The 13,673-nt window shown below is 42.2% G+C and overlaps 1 protein-coding gene across 1 annotated transcript in view; it reads right to left on the bottom strand.

Annotated features, from left to right (window-relative positions):
• Positions 1–13,288, bottom strand: part of ZC3HC1 (zinc finger, C3HC-type containing 1) — a 22,774-nt gene extending 9,486 nt beyond the window's left edge. Inside the window, exons 1-4 of the mRNA XM_006771376.2 lie at positions 13,064–13,288; positions 10,801–10,912; positions 4,047–4,197; positions 3,437–3,520 (exon numbers count right to left, since the gene is read on the bottom strand). Of these exons, the coding sequence (XP_006771439.1) occupies positions 3,437–3,520; positions 4,047–4,197; positions 10,801–10,912; positions 13,064–13,209 (493 nt within the window). The 5' untranslated portion in view covers positions 13,210–13,288. The remainder of the gene's footprint in view (positions 1–3,436; positions 3,521–4,046; positions 4,198–10,800; positions 10,913–13,063) is intronic.
• Between the last annotated feature and the right edge of the window lie 385 nt (positions 13,289–13,673).

Raw genomic sequence — 13,673 nt, 5'->3', positions numbered from 1 at the left:
GCACCTATTGTGTGACAAGCTCAGCTTATCTACATATAAAGTATTTGTCCTAAAAATTTGGGGAGGTGTAGCTTATAAAAGTTGTGTTATAAGAAATAAATTGATGATCATTTGGTGAAAAAATATAATTACAGCCTTGCTGTTGTGGCTCAGTAGTTGAGTGTCAGCCCATGAACCAGGAGGTCACAGTTCAACTCCCCATCAGAGCAGAGTAGGGGGCATGCAGGAGGCAGTCTATCGATGATGTTTCTCTGTCATCGATGTTTCTATCTCTCTATCGTTTCCCTTCCTCTCTAAAATCAATAAAAATATATTTAGAAAAAAAGAACATACTAATAAAAACTTACTAAGGTGAAAGAGAAAAAATGAAATCCATCATGCAAATGTTTTAACATAACTTTAAATATACCTTTTATAATTAACATACGTGAACATTTGTCTACTTTTAGTGTTTAATATGTTCAAAACAATCAGCCCTAGTAAATTAGTGATTGTGATTTTAAAATTTTAAAGGGATTTAATTTAGTTTGTAATTATTGTTAAGTGTTAGAAAAATATTATCTTCAAAATTGTATTTATTGAATATATTTAATAAATTTAAGCATTAATGTATAAATACTTGTGGGTGTTCCTTTCTCCACTCAAGTCTCTTGAATGTTAAAGAACCAAACCTAGGTATAATATAATTGGAAGGTCCTGTTTGAGATCTACTTAAGAGGGAGAATGGCCCTGGCTGGTTTGGCTCAGTGGATAGAGCGTCAGTCTGCAGACTGAAGGGTCGCAACATGCCTGGGTTGCGAACTTGATTCCCAGTGGGGGGCATGCAGGAGGCAGCCTATCGATGATTCTCTCTCATCATTGATGTTTCTATCTCTCTCTCCCTCTCCAGTCCTCTCTGAAATCAATAAAATTATATATATATAAAAAAAGAGGGAGAATGGATTGGACCGGGGAGGGGGTGGTAATGGGGAAGACATCTAAGATGACTTCCAGGGTTCTGGCTAAAACAACTGGAGGAGATTAGTGTCATTTACCTACATGGAGAAAATATAAGAGAACCAAGTATTAAGTATCAGATGAAGAATTTAGGTTTGTTTACGTTGAGTTCTAGGTACCTGCAAAATATTAAGTAGAAATGTTTACAAAGATACAAGTCAAGCTCAGAAGAGGGGTCTGGATAGGAGTTAGAGGTTTGTAAGGAAGTGGTAGCTGAAGTTATGAACAGGATCAAGAAAGAAGTGAATAGCGGTAAGAGTTGGGATTCACCAACAGAACTCTAGGCAGACCCTTAAAAACTTGGCCTGAGCACACTGGCCCCATATGAATTCATCCTCTTAGGGCTGAGTTTGTTGTGCTACACAATGAAATAACCCGGCCAAAAGCAGGAAATCCTTCTTACACAGTCATCTTCCATTTTCTTCAGTGAGGCACTTGAAGCTTTCATCGTTCAAGAGCCTTTCCCCAAATCACACTAACTGGGAAACTTACCTACAATTTACTCCAATAACATTCTCTTTCCATGTACCATATTTCACAAAGATAATATTAAAATAAATTCATGCCTATATTATATCAATTTCCAAGGGGCTAAAATTATTTTAGATATTTAACAACATAACCATGAGTGCTCCTAAATCTACTGTAGGCAAAATGAATGTTTAGAGACCAAAGGCAGCTGGGAGAAACCTACACTATCCACTTGGTGTGCCTCAGTGACTTCCTTTTGTTAACCTTCCTCACGTGATGAGGTAGTCAGACAGCCTGAGGGATTTCCCATGTGTATAGTATCATCTATTAATTTCAGAGGCAACTTCTAAGACTATCTTCTCCATAACTTAAAACTAAAAATTTGGATCTCAGAATTTCAATTTATTTAAATTTAATTTTTCAATTACAGTTAATATTCCATATTATTTTGTATTAGTTCAGGTGTACAGCATATGGTTAAACAATCATATACTTTACAAAGTGTTGTCATTTTCACTTTAAAATATTATTTCTTAATAATTTATTTCCTATCACCTCTCCATTAATCAGTAGATGGCACCCTAGTCACCTTCTATATATTTTTTTTTCTTTGTGGTCACTCGTGGAATATTCCTAGTCATCAGTAACCCTGAAATGAGCCTCAGCTATCCTACTAAAATTAAAAAATATATCTACATTTCACTGATTTCTGGTCAAGGATGAAATATATGGATTAACAGTGTTGTTCTGTAACCATTGGTCCAAAGAATTTTGTACCCAGAGGGCTCTGCAGCTAAGGCTGGTTATATAACCAGCAAAATACATATATGTAAAAAAAATTACACTTGAGATCTCATTTTGGGCTCTCTTGTTCTACAGTGTTTTGCACCCATATCAGTGGTTCCTGATTCAAAAGAGTGTATCCTACCATGGCCTTTATACAGCGAGAACAGGTGCTTGCACCTAGCTGGTCCAGACCAACGTGGGGGCAGTCTTTGGCTGTGATGACATTCTTACTTCAATGCTGTTGTTAGATTGTGCCATTTTACTGTAATAAACTGTAGATTTGCATTCACTCTTATTTCAGGTTCTGTGAGTCTTCCTTAGCAACCAGACTGCCAGCATTAGGCTGTCAGTGCACCAAAGGAAGCCAAGGTAGAACACGGGGCTCCTGTTATCACAGGAAGGGCAGAGGGTTTGAAAGTAGATAACCCTAGTTATGGCTCCTCAATAGTTGGTTTTAAGATTCTCAGTTTCCTCACCTAAGAACTGGGTTGAACCTGGGGGGTGGTAAGATCTGGAAAGAGGGGGGTAAAGGGGGGGTAATGGGATATAGCTACAATATTCTCAACAATAAAACATATCCTATATAATAAAGAGGTGATATGCAAATTGACCATCACACTCTCGCACAAAGATGGCCACCCCCATGTGGTCACAAGATGGCTGGCAGGGGAGGGCAGGTGGGGGTGACCAGGCCTGCAGGGGAGGGAGGGCAGTTAGGGGCGACCAGGTAATTTTGTGCACCGGGCCTCTAGAGAGAGAGAGTGTGTGTGTGTATACTGAAGGCGGCTCCAGCCGGAGCAAAGGCCTGGGTCCCGGGTACCAAAGGAAAACCGGTACCGGCAGCCAGGGAGGCGGAAGGCCTATAGCATGAATCTCTTCATGCAACGGGCCTCTAGTGTGTGTGTGTGTGTGTGTGTGTGTGTGTATATATATAAACTGGGTTGGTAATATTTATAGTCCAGGGCCCCCATGAGGATTAAATGGGATAATGTATGCATGGCTAAGCCTTTGGCATGTCAAATGCACTTAATAAAGTTAGGCAGTAACATAATAAGTGGATGAATGTAAGTCAGTTCTCGATAAAGACCAAGAACTTCAATTAGATTTTCACAAATAAATATACAATATTAGAAATGCAATGACCAAGAAGAGATGGTAAATGGGAAATCTTGGAAGTCAGTACCTGGACAGGGGCTATCTGGCCAGAAACAGAACTTCTCATGGGCAGCACACAAAGCTTCCTTCAGCTCAGCACATCGCTCCTTGTCTGAAGCCCACAGAGGAAACAAAGCTTTAAAAACACTAGAGATTCAAAGCCTTAAGAGTATAGACTCAAACATAAAAACAACTAAGAAAATTACAAAATATATGAAATATTAGCAACTGCATCATCTTAACATTTCTACAAAACAAGTTTTAAATCCAGATCCTAAGATCAATAACAAAGAGCGTATCATGTATCTTGTAAGGCAGGCATTCCAAAGTGTGAGCCTTCACCACGTCCTGTCTCTTGGCCTAAGCATACATTTTGGAACCATAAAGTAAACATGCTACTGTTAGTTTCCCAGAATACATAAAAGCAAGTTCATTCTAGTTTAGTTTTTTAAAAAAGGAATGCTGAAGAAAAAAAACAGGAATGACTGACGCTCATACAGTGAAGACTAACACAAATTCACCTTGTTATACACGGTAGTACACATTCTTTAATCAAACAAGTGGCCAGTCTTTTCTGAAAAAGTAGCAGAGTCTATCTTTGAATATAGAGAAAAACGTAATTTGTATTTTATACTTACATCTGTCGAAATCAAAAGCTGGTTGTAAACTGGCACAGAGAAAAGCTTGACAGCTGGAGCACTTGAGCATATCACATTCAACTGTGACCCAGCCATATTTTGCACAGACAAGTGGAGACAGCTCAGGGGGCTTACCTGCCCATTTCAAAGAGTATTCATGTTAAGAAAAACAACACTGCAAGTACATTAAATTGAGCAAGTCAGAAATTAAACCTTTCACTTATTCTTCATGTATACAGAAATAAATATATTAAACTGAGGGAAAACGCAGTAAAAAAGTGTTAAAACAATTTTTATTTATTTAAAAATATTTTATTTATTCATTTGAGAGAGATAGAGAGGGAGGGAGGGGAAGGGAAAGGGAGAAGGACAAGGAGAGGGAGAGAAAGAGAGAGATATCAATTTATTGTTCCACTTATTTATGTATTTATTGGCTGATTCTTGTACTAGTACGTGCCCTGACTGGGGATCCAACCTGTAACCTTGGTGTATTGTATTAAGATGATACTATAAGCAACTGAGCTTCAAGGCCAGGGTTTAAACTTCACTCAAGGATATGTTAATTGATTTTAGAGAGGAAGAGAGAGAAACACTGATGTGAGAGAGAAACTGACTGGTTGCCTCTCTTACATACCCCAACCGGGGACTGAACCTGCAACGTAGGTATTTGCCCTGACCAGGAATCAAACCCCCGACCTTCCAGTGTACAGGACAATGCTCCAACAGAGCTGCACGGGTCAGGGCTTAAAACTATTTTTAACCCTGGCTGGTGTTTCCCTGTGGTTAAAGCATTGATTTTCATACCAGAGTTCCAGGTTCGATTCCTGGCTCCAGTTGGGGTGTGTTTGGGAAATAGAGAGTTAGAACCATCGATGAGAGAGAAACATCGATCAGCCGCCCCCTGGGGATGTGCCCGCAACCCAGGTACATGCCCTTGACCGGAATCGAACCTGGGACCCTTCAGTCCGCAGGCTGACGCTCCACTGAGCCAAACCGGTTTCGGCCAAAAACAACTATTTTTAAAGAACAGACACATACAGGTCATTTAAGTAATAAGCAGAGAAAAAAGTTATTAACTTTTTCTCTAGGAAGCCCTATGTATTTCATTTGTTTAAAATGTCTATTTTAGCCCTGACCGGTTTGGCTCAGTGGATAGAGCGTCGGCCTGCGGACTCAAGGGTCCCAAGTTCGATTCCGGTCAAGGGCATGTACCTGGGTTGCGGGCACATCCCCAGTAGGGGACGTCCAGGAGGCAGCTGATCGATGTTTCTCTCTCATCAATGTTTCTAGCTCTCTATCCCTCTCCCTTCCTCTCTGTAAAAAATCAATAAAATATATTAAAAATAAATAAAATGTCTATTTTAACCCTGGCTGCTGTGTCTCAGTTGGTTGCAATGTTGTCCAGTACACTGAAGGGTTGTAGGTTTGGTTCCTGGTCAGGGCATATATCTAGGTTCTAGGTTCAATCCCCAGAAAAGGCATGTACGAGAAGCAACCAATCAATATTTCTCTCTCACACTGATGTTTCACTCTCTCTCTCGCTCCCTCTCTCTAAAAAATTAATAAAAATCATATCCTCAGGTGAGGATTTCAAAAATGTGTAATACTTTAAATAATAAAATGTCTATTTTAGCCTGAGCTGGTTTGGCTCAGTGGGTAGAGCACTGGCTTGCAGACTCAAGGGTCCTGGGTTCGATTCCAGTCAAGGGCATGTACTTCAGTTGCAGGCTCCTACCCAGCCTGGGCCCTGGTTGGGCTTGTGCAGGAGGCAACCAATCGATGTGTTTCTCTCTCATCAATATTTCTGTCTTTCCCTCTCTCTTCCACTCTCTCTAAAAATCAATGGAAAAATATCCTCCAGTGAGGATTAAAAAGTAAAATAAAATAAAATGTCTACTTTATTCTGGTGTGGGGTGGCATACAGAAGCCATTCACATGCACCTGCTAGGGATGAACACTATCAAAAGCACTGGGATGTGCCTAAGCAATAAGGCGTAGCGAAAACCAAGCAAGCAGAAATATTTTTCACCACCCACCTATGCTCCCTATTGTACCACATCCACTTTGACCTTCCAAAGAATATTCAGTAAAATTAATATTCTTCATTATTCTCCCTGCCCCCCAATTTTTTAAAATCCTCACCCGAGGACACGCTTTTTGTAAAAAATTGATCTTAGGGAGAGAGGAAGGGAGAGGAAGAGAATGGGAGAGAAGAAGAGAGTGGGAGAAAGAGATCAATGTGGGAAAGAAACATCGATCAGTTGCCTCCTGCACATGCCCTGACCGGGGACTGAACCCAAAACATGGGTATGTGCCCCGACCAGGAATCAAACCCTTGACTTTTGCATGTACGGGATGATGCTTCAACAAACTGAGTCATACCGGCCAGGGACCCTTTGCCCCAAATTTGATTGTTATGTACTAATGTGTGTGGCCTAGTCTATGTGTTTTCAATAGGTTGAGAGCATCAAGAACATCTATAGGTATGTGCTTGGGAAAATGTCCTGAAACACTTATTGATCTTTAATATTCAACATTCAGCTTTTTATATTTTACCTAAAGAGCTCTTTTTTCACAGCACACGGGGAAAAGGGGATAAAACATGAAAGAAGATGTAGAAAAGTTCTATTTTTTTTATAAGGAATATGAGAATTTGAAAAATTCCAGTATCAGCAAAAGGAGGACCAAAGGCTAGAAAACAGAATTTAAAAAATATATATATTTTATTGCCTTTTTCAGAGAGGAAGGGAGAGGGATAGAGAGTTAGAAACATTGATGAGAGAGAAACATCGATCAGCTGCCTCCTGCACACTCCCCACTGGGGATGTGCCCGCAACCAAGGTACATGCCCTTGACTGGAATTGAACCTGGGACCCTTGAGTCCTCAGGCCGACGCTCTATCCACTGAGCCAAACTGGCCAGGGCTAGAAAACAGAATTTAGATATAAATGTTAAAGGAGCTGGGATTATCCTGTATAATAAAAGTCTAATATGCAAATCGACCAAACAGCAGAACGATCGGTTGCTATGACGTGCACTGATCACCAGGGGGCAGACGCTCAATGCAAGAGCTGCCCCCTGGTGGTCAGTGTGCTCCCACAGGGGAAGTGCAGCTCAGCCAGAAGCTGGCTCATGGCGGGTGAGCGCAGTGGCGGTGGCGGACATCCCCTGAGGGGTCCTGGACTGCGAGAGGGCACAGGCCAGGCTGAGAGCCCCACCCCCATCCCAGTGCACGAATGTTGTGCACCAGGCCTCTAGTCTAGAATAAAAGTAATAGAATCACTTAACTAGCTTAAGTTAAATAAATTATCATATCCAAAGTAGTAATCAATTTATATCCAATGAGAACAAAAGAGAATAAAAGGAAATGGTTCTAAATACTTTCTTAAAATCAGACCCTAACTGAGTAGCTCAGTTGGTTAGAGTGTTGTCCCAATATGTCAAGGTTGCAGGTTCAATCCCAGGTCAGGGCACATACAAGAATCAACCAAAGAGTGCATAAATAAGTAAAATAACAAATCTATGTTTCTCTCTCAATCTCCTTCTATCTCTCTCTCTCAATCTCTTCTTCTCTCAAATCAATAAATAAAATATAAAAAATACTATATTAAAATAAAAAATTAGTCCAGGGACAACTGAAATACCCAAATATATAATGATAGTAATGGATTATAACCTATTAACTAAAAGAAATCATGAGCCCATGCTGCTACAAATAAATTATATAAAGTTTGATGAGGTTATTTACCTAATTTCAAAGCACTTCCCCACAAAACACTTTTAAAAAAATATGTATTTTTATAGATTTCAGAGAAGAAGAGAGAGGGAGAGAGAGAAACATCAATGATGAGAGAAAATCATTTTTTTTAATATATTTTATTGATTTTTTACAGAGAGGAAGGGAGAGAGATAGAGAGTTAGAAACATCGATGAGAGAGAAACATCGATTAGCTGCCTCCTGCACATCTCCTACTGGGGATGTGCCCGCAACCCAGGTACATGCCCTTGACCGGAATCGAACCTGGGACCTTTCAGTCCGCAAGCCGAAGCTCTATCCACTGAGCCAAACCGGTTTCGGCAAGAGAGAAAATCATTGATTGGATGCCTCCTGCATGCCCCCACTGGGGATCAAGCCTACAACCTGGGTATGTGCCCTGAACTGGAATCAAACCGTGACCTCCTGGTTCACAGGTCAACACTTAACCACTGAGTTATGAGGCCAGCCACAAAACACTTTTTAATTACTTTACAATGGAGAAGACTGACAGACCCTCCCTTTTATCAAGTATCAAAGTGATCACTGCCAGTAAAGGGATAAATCAAAATCGTGTGCCACCTGGTAGGATGCAATGAGAACACAGCACCACTTCTGTGATGCTCCTGCATTACCTGAATCTAATCACAAGGAAATAGCACACAAATATGAACTGAGATACTACAAAATAACTGGCCTGTAATCTTCAAAGTATCAAGATCATGAAATCCAAGGAAAAATTGAGAATTCTCAACTGTATCCTTTTGCTATAAAGAACATTACTGGACCCTGGCTGGGTAGCTCAGTTGTTTAGAGTGTCGTCCCCATACATCAAGCTTTCAGGTTTTGTTTTTGTTTTTATTTTAATATATTTTTACTGATTTCAGAGAGGACGGGAGAGGGAGAGAGAGAAACATCAATGATGAGAGAGAATCATTGATTGGCTGCCTCCTGCACACCCCCTACTGGGGAATGAGCCCACAACTGGGGCATGTGCCCTTGACCAGAATTGAACCCAGGACCCTTCAGTCCGCAGGCCAGTGCTCTATCCACTGAGCCAAACGAGCTAGGGCAAGCTTTCAGGTTTAATCAAGTGGAACAACAAATCGATGTTTCTCTCTCTCAAATCAATAAAGTGAAAAACAAAAAAACACATTATTGGGGCAATAGATGAAATAATTTGGGTCAGAGGGTTAGATGATGTATGAATATTTTTTGATGGCTGCATTGTGAGCATATAGGAGAAAGTTCTTGTTTGTAGGAAATACTTGGGGGACAATGAGGTATCTCTTTGGCAACTTATTTTCAAGTATCTCAGAAAGAAAGTTCTTTGTAACCTGTGCAACCTTTCTGTAAGTCTACAACTATTTAAATTAAAAAAAAAAATCACTCTAGTGAATAGAACCTGGCAAAAGTGATAGAATATCTTCTGATATTAGGTAACAAGGAGTCCAGCTTCTGTCTTGCTCTCTCTCGCTTGCTCACTCTGATGGAAGCCAGCTACCATGGAAAGGCCTATGAAGCAAGAAACATGAAGGTCTCCAGCCAACAGCTAGTATATAACTGAAGCCCTCAATCCAAAAGCTACAAGGAAATGAACCCTATCAACAACCACATTAGATGGAAAGTAGATCCTTTCCTAGCCAAGCCCTAAGATGACTGCAGGCCCCACCCTATACCTTCAACTGCTGTCTGTGAGGGACCTTGAATCAGAGGACTTGGCTAAGCTGTGCCTGGATTCCTGATCCACAGAAATTGTGAGATAATAAGTGTTTATTGTTTTAAGCCACTGAGTTTTAGGGTAATCTGTTAGGCAACAATAGAGAATATACGGAGGAAAATCTAGAAAAAGACAAAACGTATAGTAGTCTCAAAAAATATTAGATTTGGTTGCCAAGAGCCTTACGCTATAGTCCTGCCTCTGCCACTTGCTAGCAGGTTGACTTTTGGCAAGTCACATACCTACCTGAACTGCTTCCTCTTTGGTAAAATGAGTATAATAATAATAATACCTTATTTTCATTGGTTTAAGGTGAAGATCAAATGTGACAATATATGTGAGAACACATATAAAAATGTTAATTATTGTTGCTTCTCCTCCCTGGTTCTTAGTTTTTTCTTTTGTAAAATGTTGGATCATCTAAAACAGTGGTTCTCAACCTTCCTAATGCCGTGACCCTTTAATATGGTTCTTCATGTTGTGGTGACCCCAATTTCATTGTTACAAATTGAACATAATTAAAGCATAGTGATTAATCACAAAAACAATATGTAATTACATATGTGTTTTCCGATGGTCTTAGGCACCCCTGTGAAAGGGTCGTTCAACCCCAAAAGGGGTCGCGACCCACAGGTTGAAAACCGCTGATCTAAAATGTTCCTTTGAGAAATGACATTTTATGATACTAATTTTCCTATAAGATTTCCCAAGCCCAGCTGGTGTGGCTCAGGGGTCACAGTTTGATTCCTAGTCAGGGCACATGCCTAGGCTGTGGGCTCCAACTCCAGTAGTGGGCTTGCAGGAGGCAGCCTATCAATGGACATCCCCTAAGGGCTCCCAGACTGCGAGAGGTCGCAGGTCGGGCTGAGAGACACACACCCCCACCCCGAGTGCATGATTTTTGTGCACTGGGTCTCTAGCAAAAACATATTTTTAAACATCTCTCACCAAGTTTAATTTTTTTAAATATATTTTTATGGATTTCAGAGAAGAAGGGAGAGAGGGGAGAGATAGAAACACCAATGATGAGAGAGAATCATCGATCGGCTGCCTCCTGCCTACTGGGGATTGAGCCCGCAACTTGGGCATGTGCCCTTGACCGGAATCAAACCCAGGACCCCCCAGACCACAGGCTGATGCTCTATCCACTGAGCCAAACCAGCTAGGGCCCAAGTTTAATTCTTAAATTTAAAACATCAGAGCAAGTAGTGTTATTCCTGGGGAGTAACAATTCCAGGAGCAGGCAGAAGTACAATTTGCATGAACTACAAAAAGGATATAGAAAACGTTTCCACTCTGCTAAAGAAGGCTTCTTTGCTTGTGGATTCCAATGGTGGCTGTTCTGTTTGGGGTGATCCATTAACTGACTGGAATGTGGCTGATGTCTCTTTCCTAAAATAAAATGGCAGAACTATTAGTAATCCTTCCGTGGCATCATGGCATCACTTTGCTTAAACATTTTGTATCTAGCGTCTCTGCACTCCACATCCTCAACCACACCGCACTGGATGTTAACCTTGCTGAAAACCATTGCAGCCATGTCATTCCTCTGATAACATTTTCAGTGGTTTCACAATACAGTCAGCCCTCTGTATCCACAGGGTCCACATCTGCAGATTCATTCAACTGCAGATATAAAATATCTGGGGGGGAAATGTTATGTTTTTTGCTGACGTGAACTATGTAGTTAGGCCTATGATGGTTGTGTCTACACTGAACATGTACAGACCTTTTTCTTGTCATTATTTCCTAACGACTCAGTAAACAACTACTTACATTATATTAAGCATGATAAGTAATCTAGAGATGATTTAAAGTATATGGGCGATGTGCACAGGTTATATGCAAACACTATGTGAGCCTATTTAATAAAAGGCTAATATGCAAATTGTCCCCTGGACCTCGAGTTCGACCAGGGGGCGGGGCCAGCCAGCCAACCACGCATGGCTCCTCCCCCCTACCCGATAGGGGTGATCGGGGCCAGCTGGACCCCACTGTGCACAAATTCGTGCATTGGGCCTCTGGTTTTAAATAAAGGACTTTGGGCGCCTAGGAGTCTGGGTACCCGAAGGGGGTCTTGGATGACAGCACTTGCTAAATAGAATCCCAGTCCTTCCAGTCTCTTTTCCGTGAGGCCACACCCTGGTTCCAAGCAATGCCTACCTCTGCAGTGGCTAACCGTTGCCCTAGTTCACTCGTGCTCCCCAATCATATTTTGCAAAACTTTAGTAAACACAAAATAAGACCCTGGGCTTCTGTGCATTATGTAATTGAACCACCTTAGACATTTAATTCGTTTAACAGTAGAAGAAAACAATCCTGGCATTCCTACCTAGATCAGGCAGTGATACCCACTCCTCCCATCAACGTACTAATTTGAAAAGTCAAATCAAAGTAAAGATCTTTAGGCAATTTCATGAAAAAAATTTCAGGGAGAAAAAAACCAGCAAAAACCATTATTTTATTTGCAGGGAAAGGTATGTCAACAGCGACTGAGGAGAGGTACTGGGCGGAACTGCTGAAGACAAAAGTCATTTTAATAGAAACAGGATTCCACCCACTATTGTAACCGAAAGGAATTTATGGTCAGAATTCTTCCAGGAGATGCAGACAGCCTCAGAGAGGTGAGGTTCTTGGGAAAACCTGAGGACTCATAAACTTGGAAGGGAAAAAAATGACACTTATTTTACTAACCTCTAACTGAAATTCAGCATTCTTTCAATTACGAATGAAGGTAATAAAGCCATGGCAGCATCAGCAATCCCTGCGAATTCGTGACGAATGGAAACTACAGACATTTTGTCACATTATGGTGGCTGCACGTGCTTTGAAATATCACTGATGCTGATACCACTACTTCAACACTGTGGCAGCTACAAGACGGATGGCTAGAGAATACCTAACGCGTTAGTAATGAAGTACGCGACTGCATCCCCTTTTTCCACTACCTTCATGACTGAATTCCAACAGAATCGACTTCCTTTAGCATCCTAGGTCATTATTTACTCATTTACTTCAGACAGGGGCAGGGAGATGGCGAGGGGCAGGGAGAGGGCGGGCGGCAGGAACACACGGGTTGACTCCCGCAGCCCCGCCGGGGAGGGAGCCCGCAATCCGGGCTGTGCCCGGACCGGAAACCCACTGGCCACCTCCGGGTCATGGTTCGATGCTGCCCCCCTGAACCACACCGGCCGGGCATCATCCTATGCAATTTACTTTGTACATTTAATAATATTATGCCGAGAAGGGGTTCGTAAGCTTCAGCGGGCTGCCAAAGCTGTCTACAGCTCACAACAGGTTAAGAAGCCCAACTGAGAGCAGTCAGGTGCACATAGCGGTCTTCTTTCTTCCTTCTCCCCCAAACCTGACTACGGCAACCCCGCACACCCCGAGGAGATTAAAGCCGATAGTGACCCCAGTCTCTTTCAGATCCCGGGACGAAGCCATCCTCGCCGCCGGAGTCGCCCACCCAGGGGATCTCCACAGGCCGGACAACCCTCTCCAATCAGCGGGAGCTGGACCAGGGTGGACTCGCGAACTCACGCTTCAGTGCCTCCTTCTTCTGGGGCAATCCCCTCATCTATCAGCTGCCGGATTTTCTGGGGAGTCCCTTCTGGGGAGCGAACAACTGCACCCCAAGTCTTTTCAATCCCCGCAGCAAACGCTGTCCCCTCGCTGGGCGCCGCCATGTTGGTCCGTTGCCGAGTTACTTCCCCGCGGCTTGGAAGACTCGGGGACTTCCGTTCTGGGGCGGTTCAGATCCACTCTGCAGGTACCCTTCCGCGCATGCCCACAGCACCCACCCCTCCTTGGCCGTTTTAGTGCTTGGTACATCTCGGGGCGGGGGCTCGGGTGTTTAGATTGAACCTTAATTAATTGTTTCCTTTATGCAAGAGCATTTTGAGGCTGATAAAGGGGAGTTTAGAGCTCTGTCTCTCCAAGTTAAGCAGGAACAAGGGCCCAATGTAGTCTTCAAGTAATGAACTTAAATGGGCCGCCTAAATGCTAGCTTCCTACAAGTGAGGAATTGGCAACTGTCACCTGAGAATAGATAATTCAGAATCCTTCTTAGAAGCCGTATGACAGGTGGGTTTAGAAGTCTGTGGCATTTGGTATTATTGAACACTTCCTCCTTTGTCCAACAAATACATTT

This window comes from Myotis davidii, unplaced genomic scaffold (genome assembly GCF_000327345.1).
Source record: "Myotis davidii unplaced genomic scaffold, ASM32734v1 scaffold705, whole genome shotgun sequence".
NCBI classification, from domain to species: Eukaryota; Metazoa; Chordata; class Mammalia; order Chiroptera; family Vespertilionidae; genus Myotis; species Myotis davidii.
This window is presented reverse-complemented; position numbering and strand designations above follow the sequence as displayed.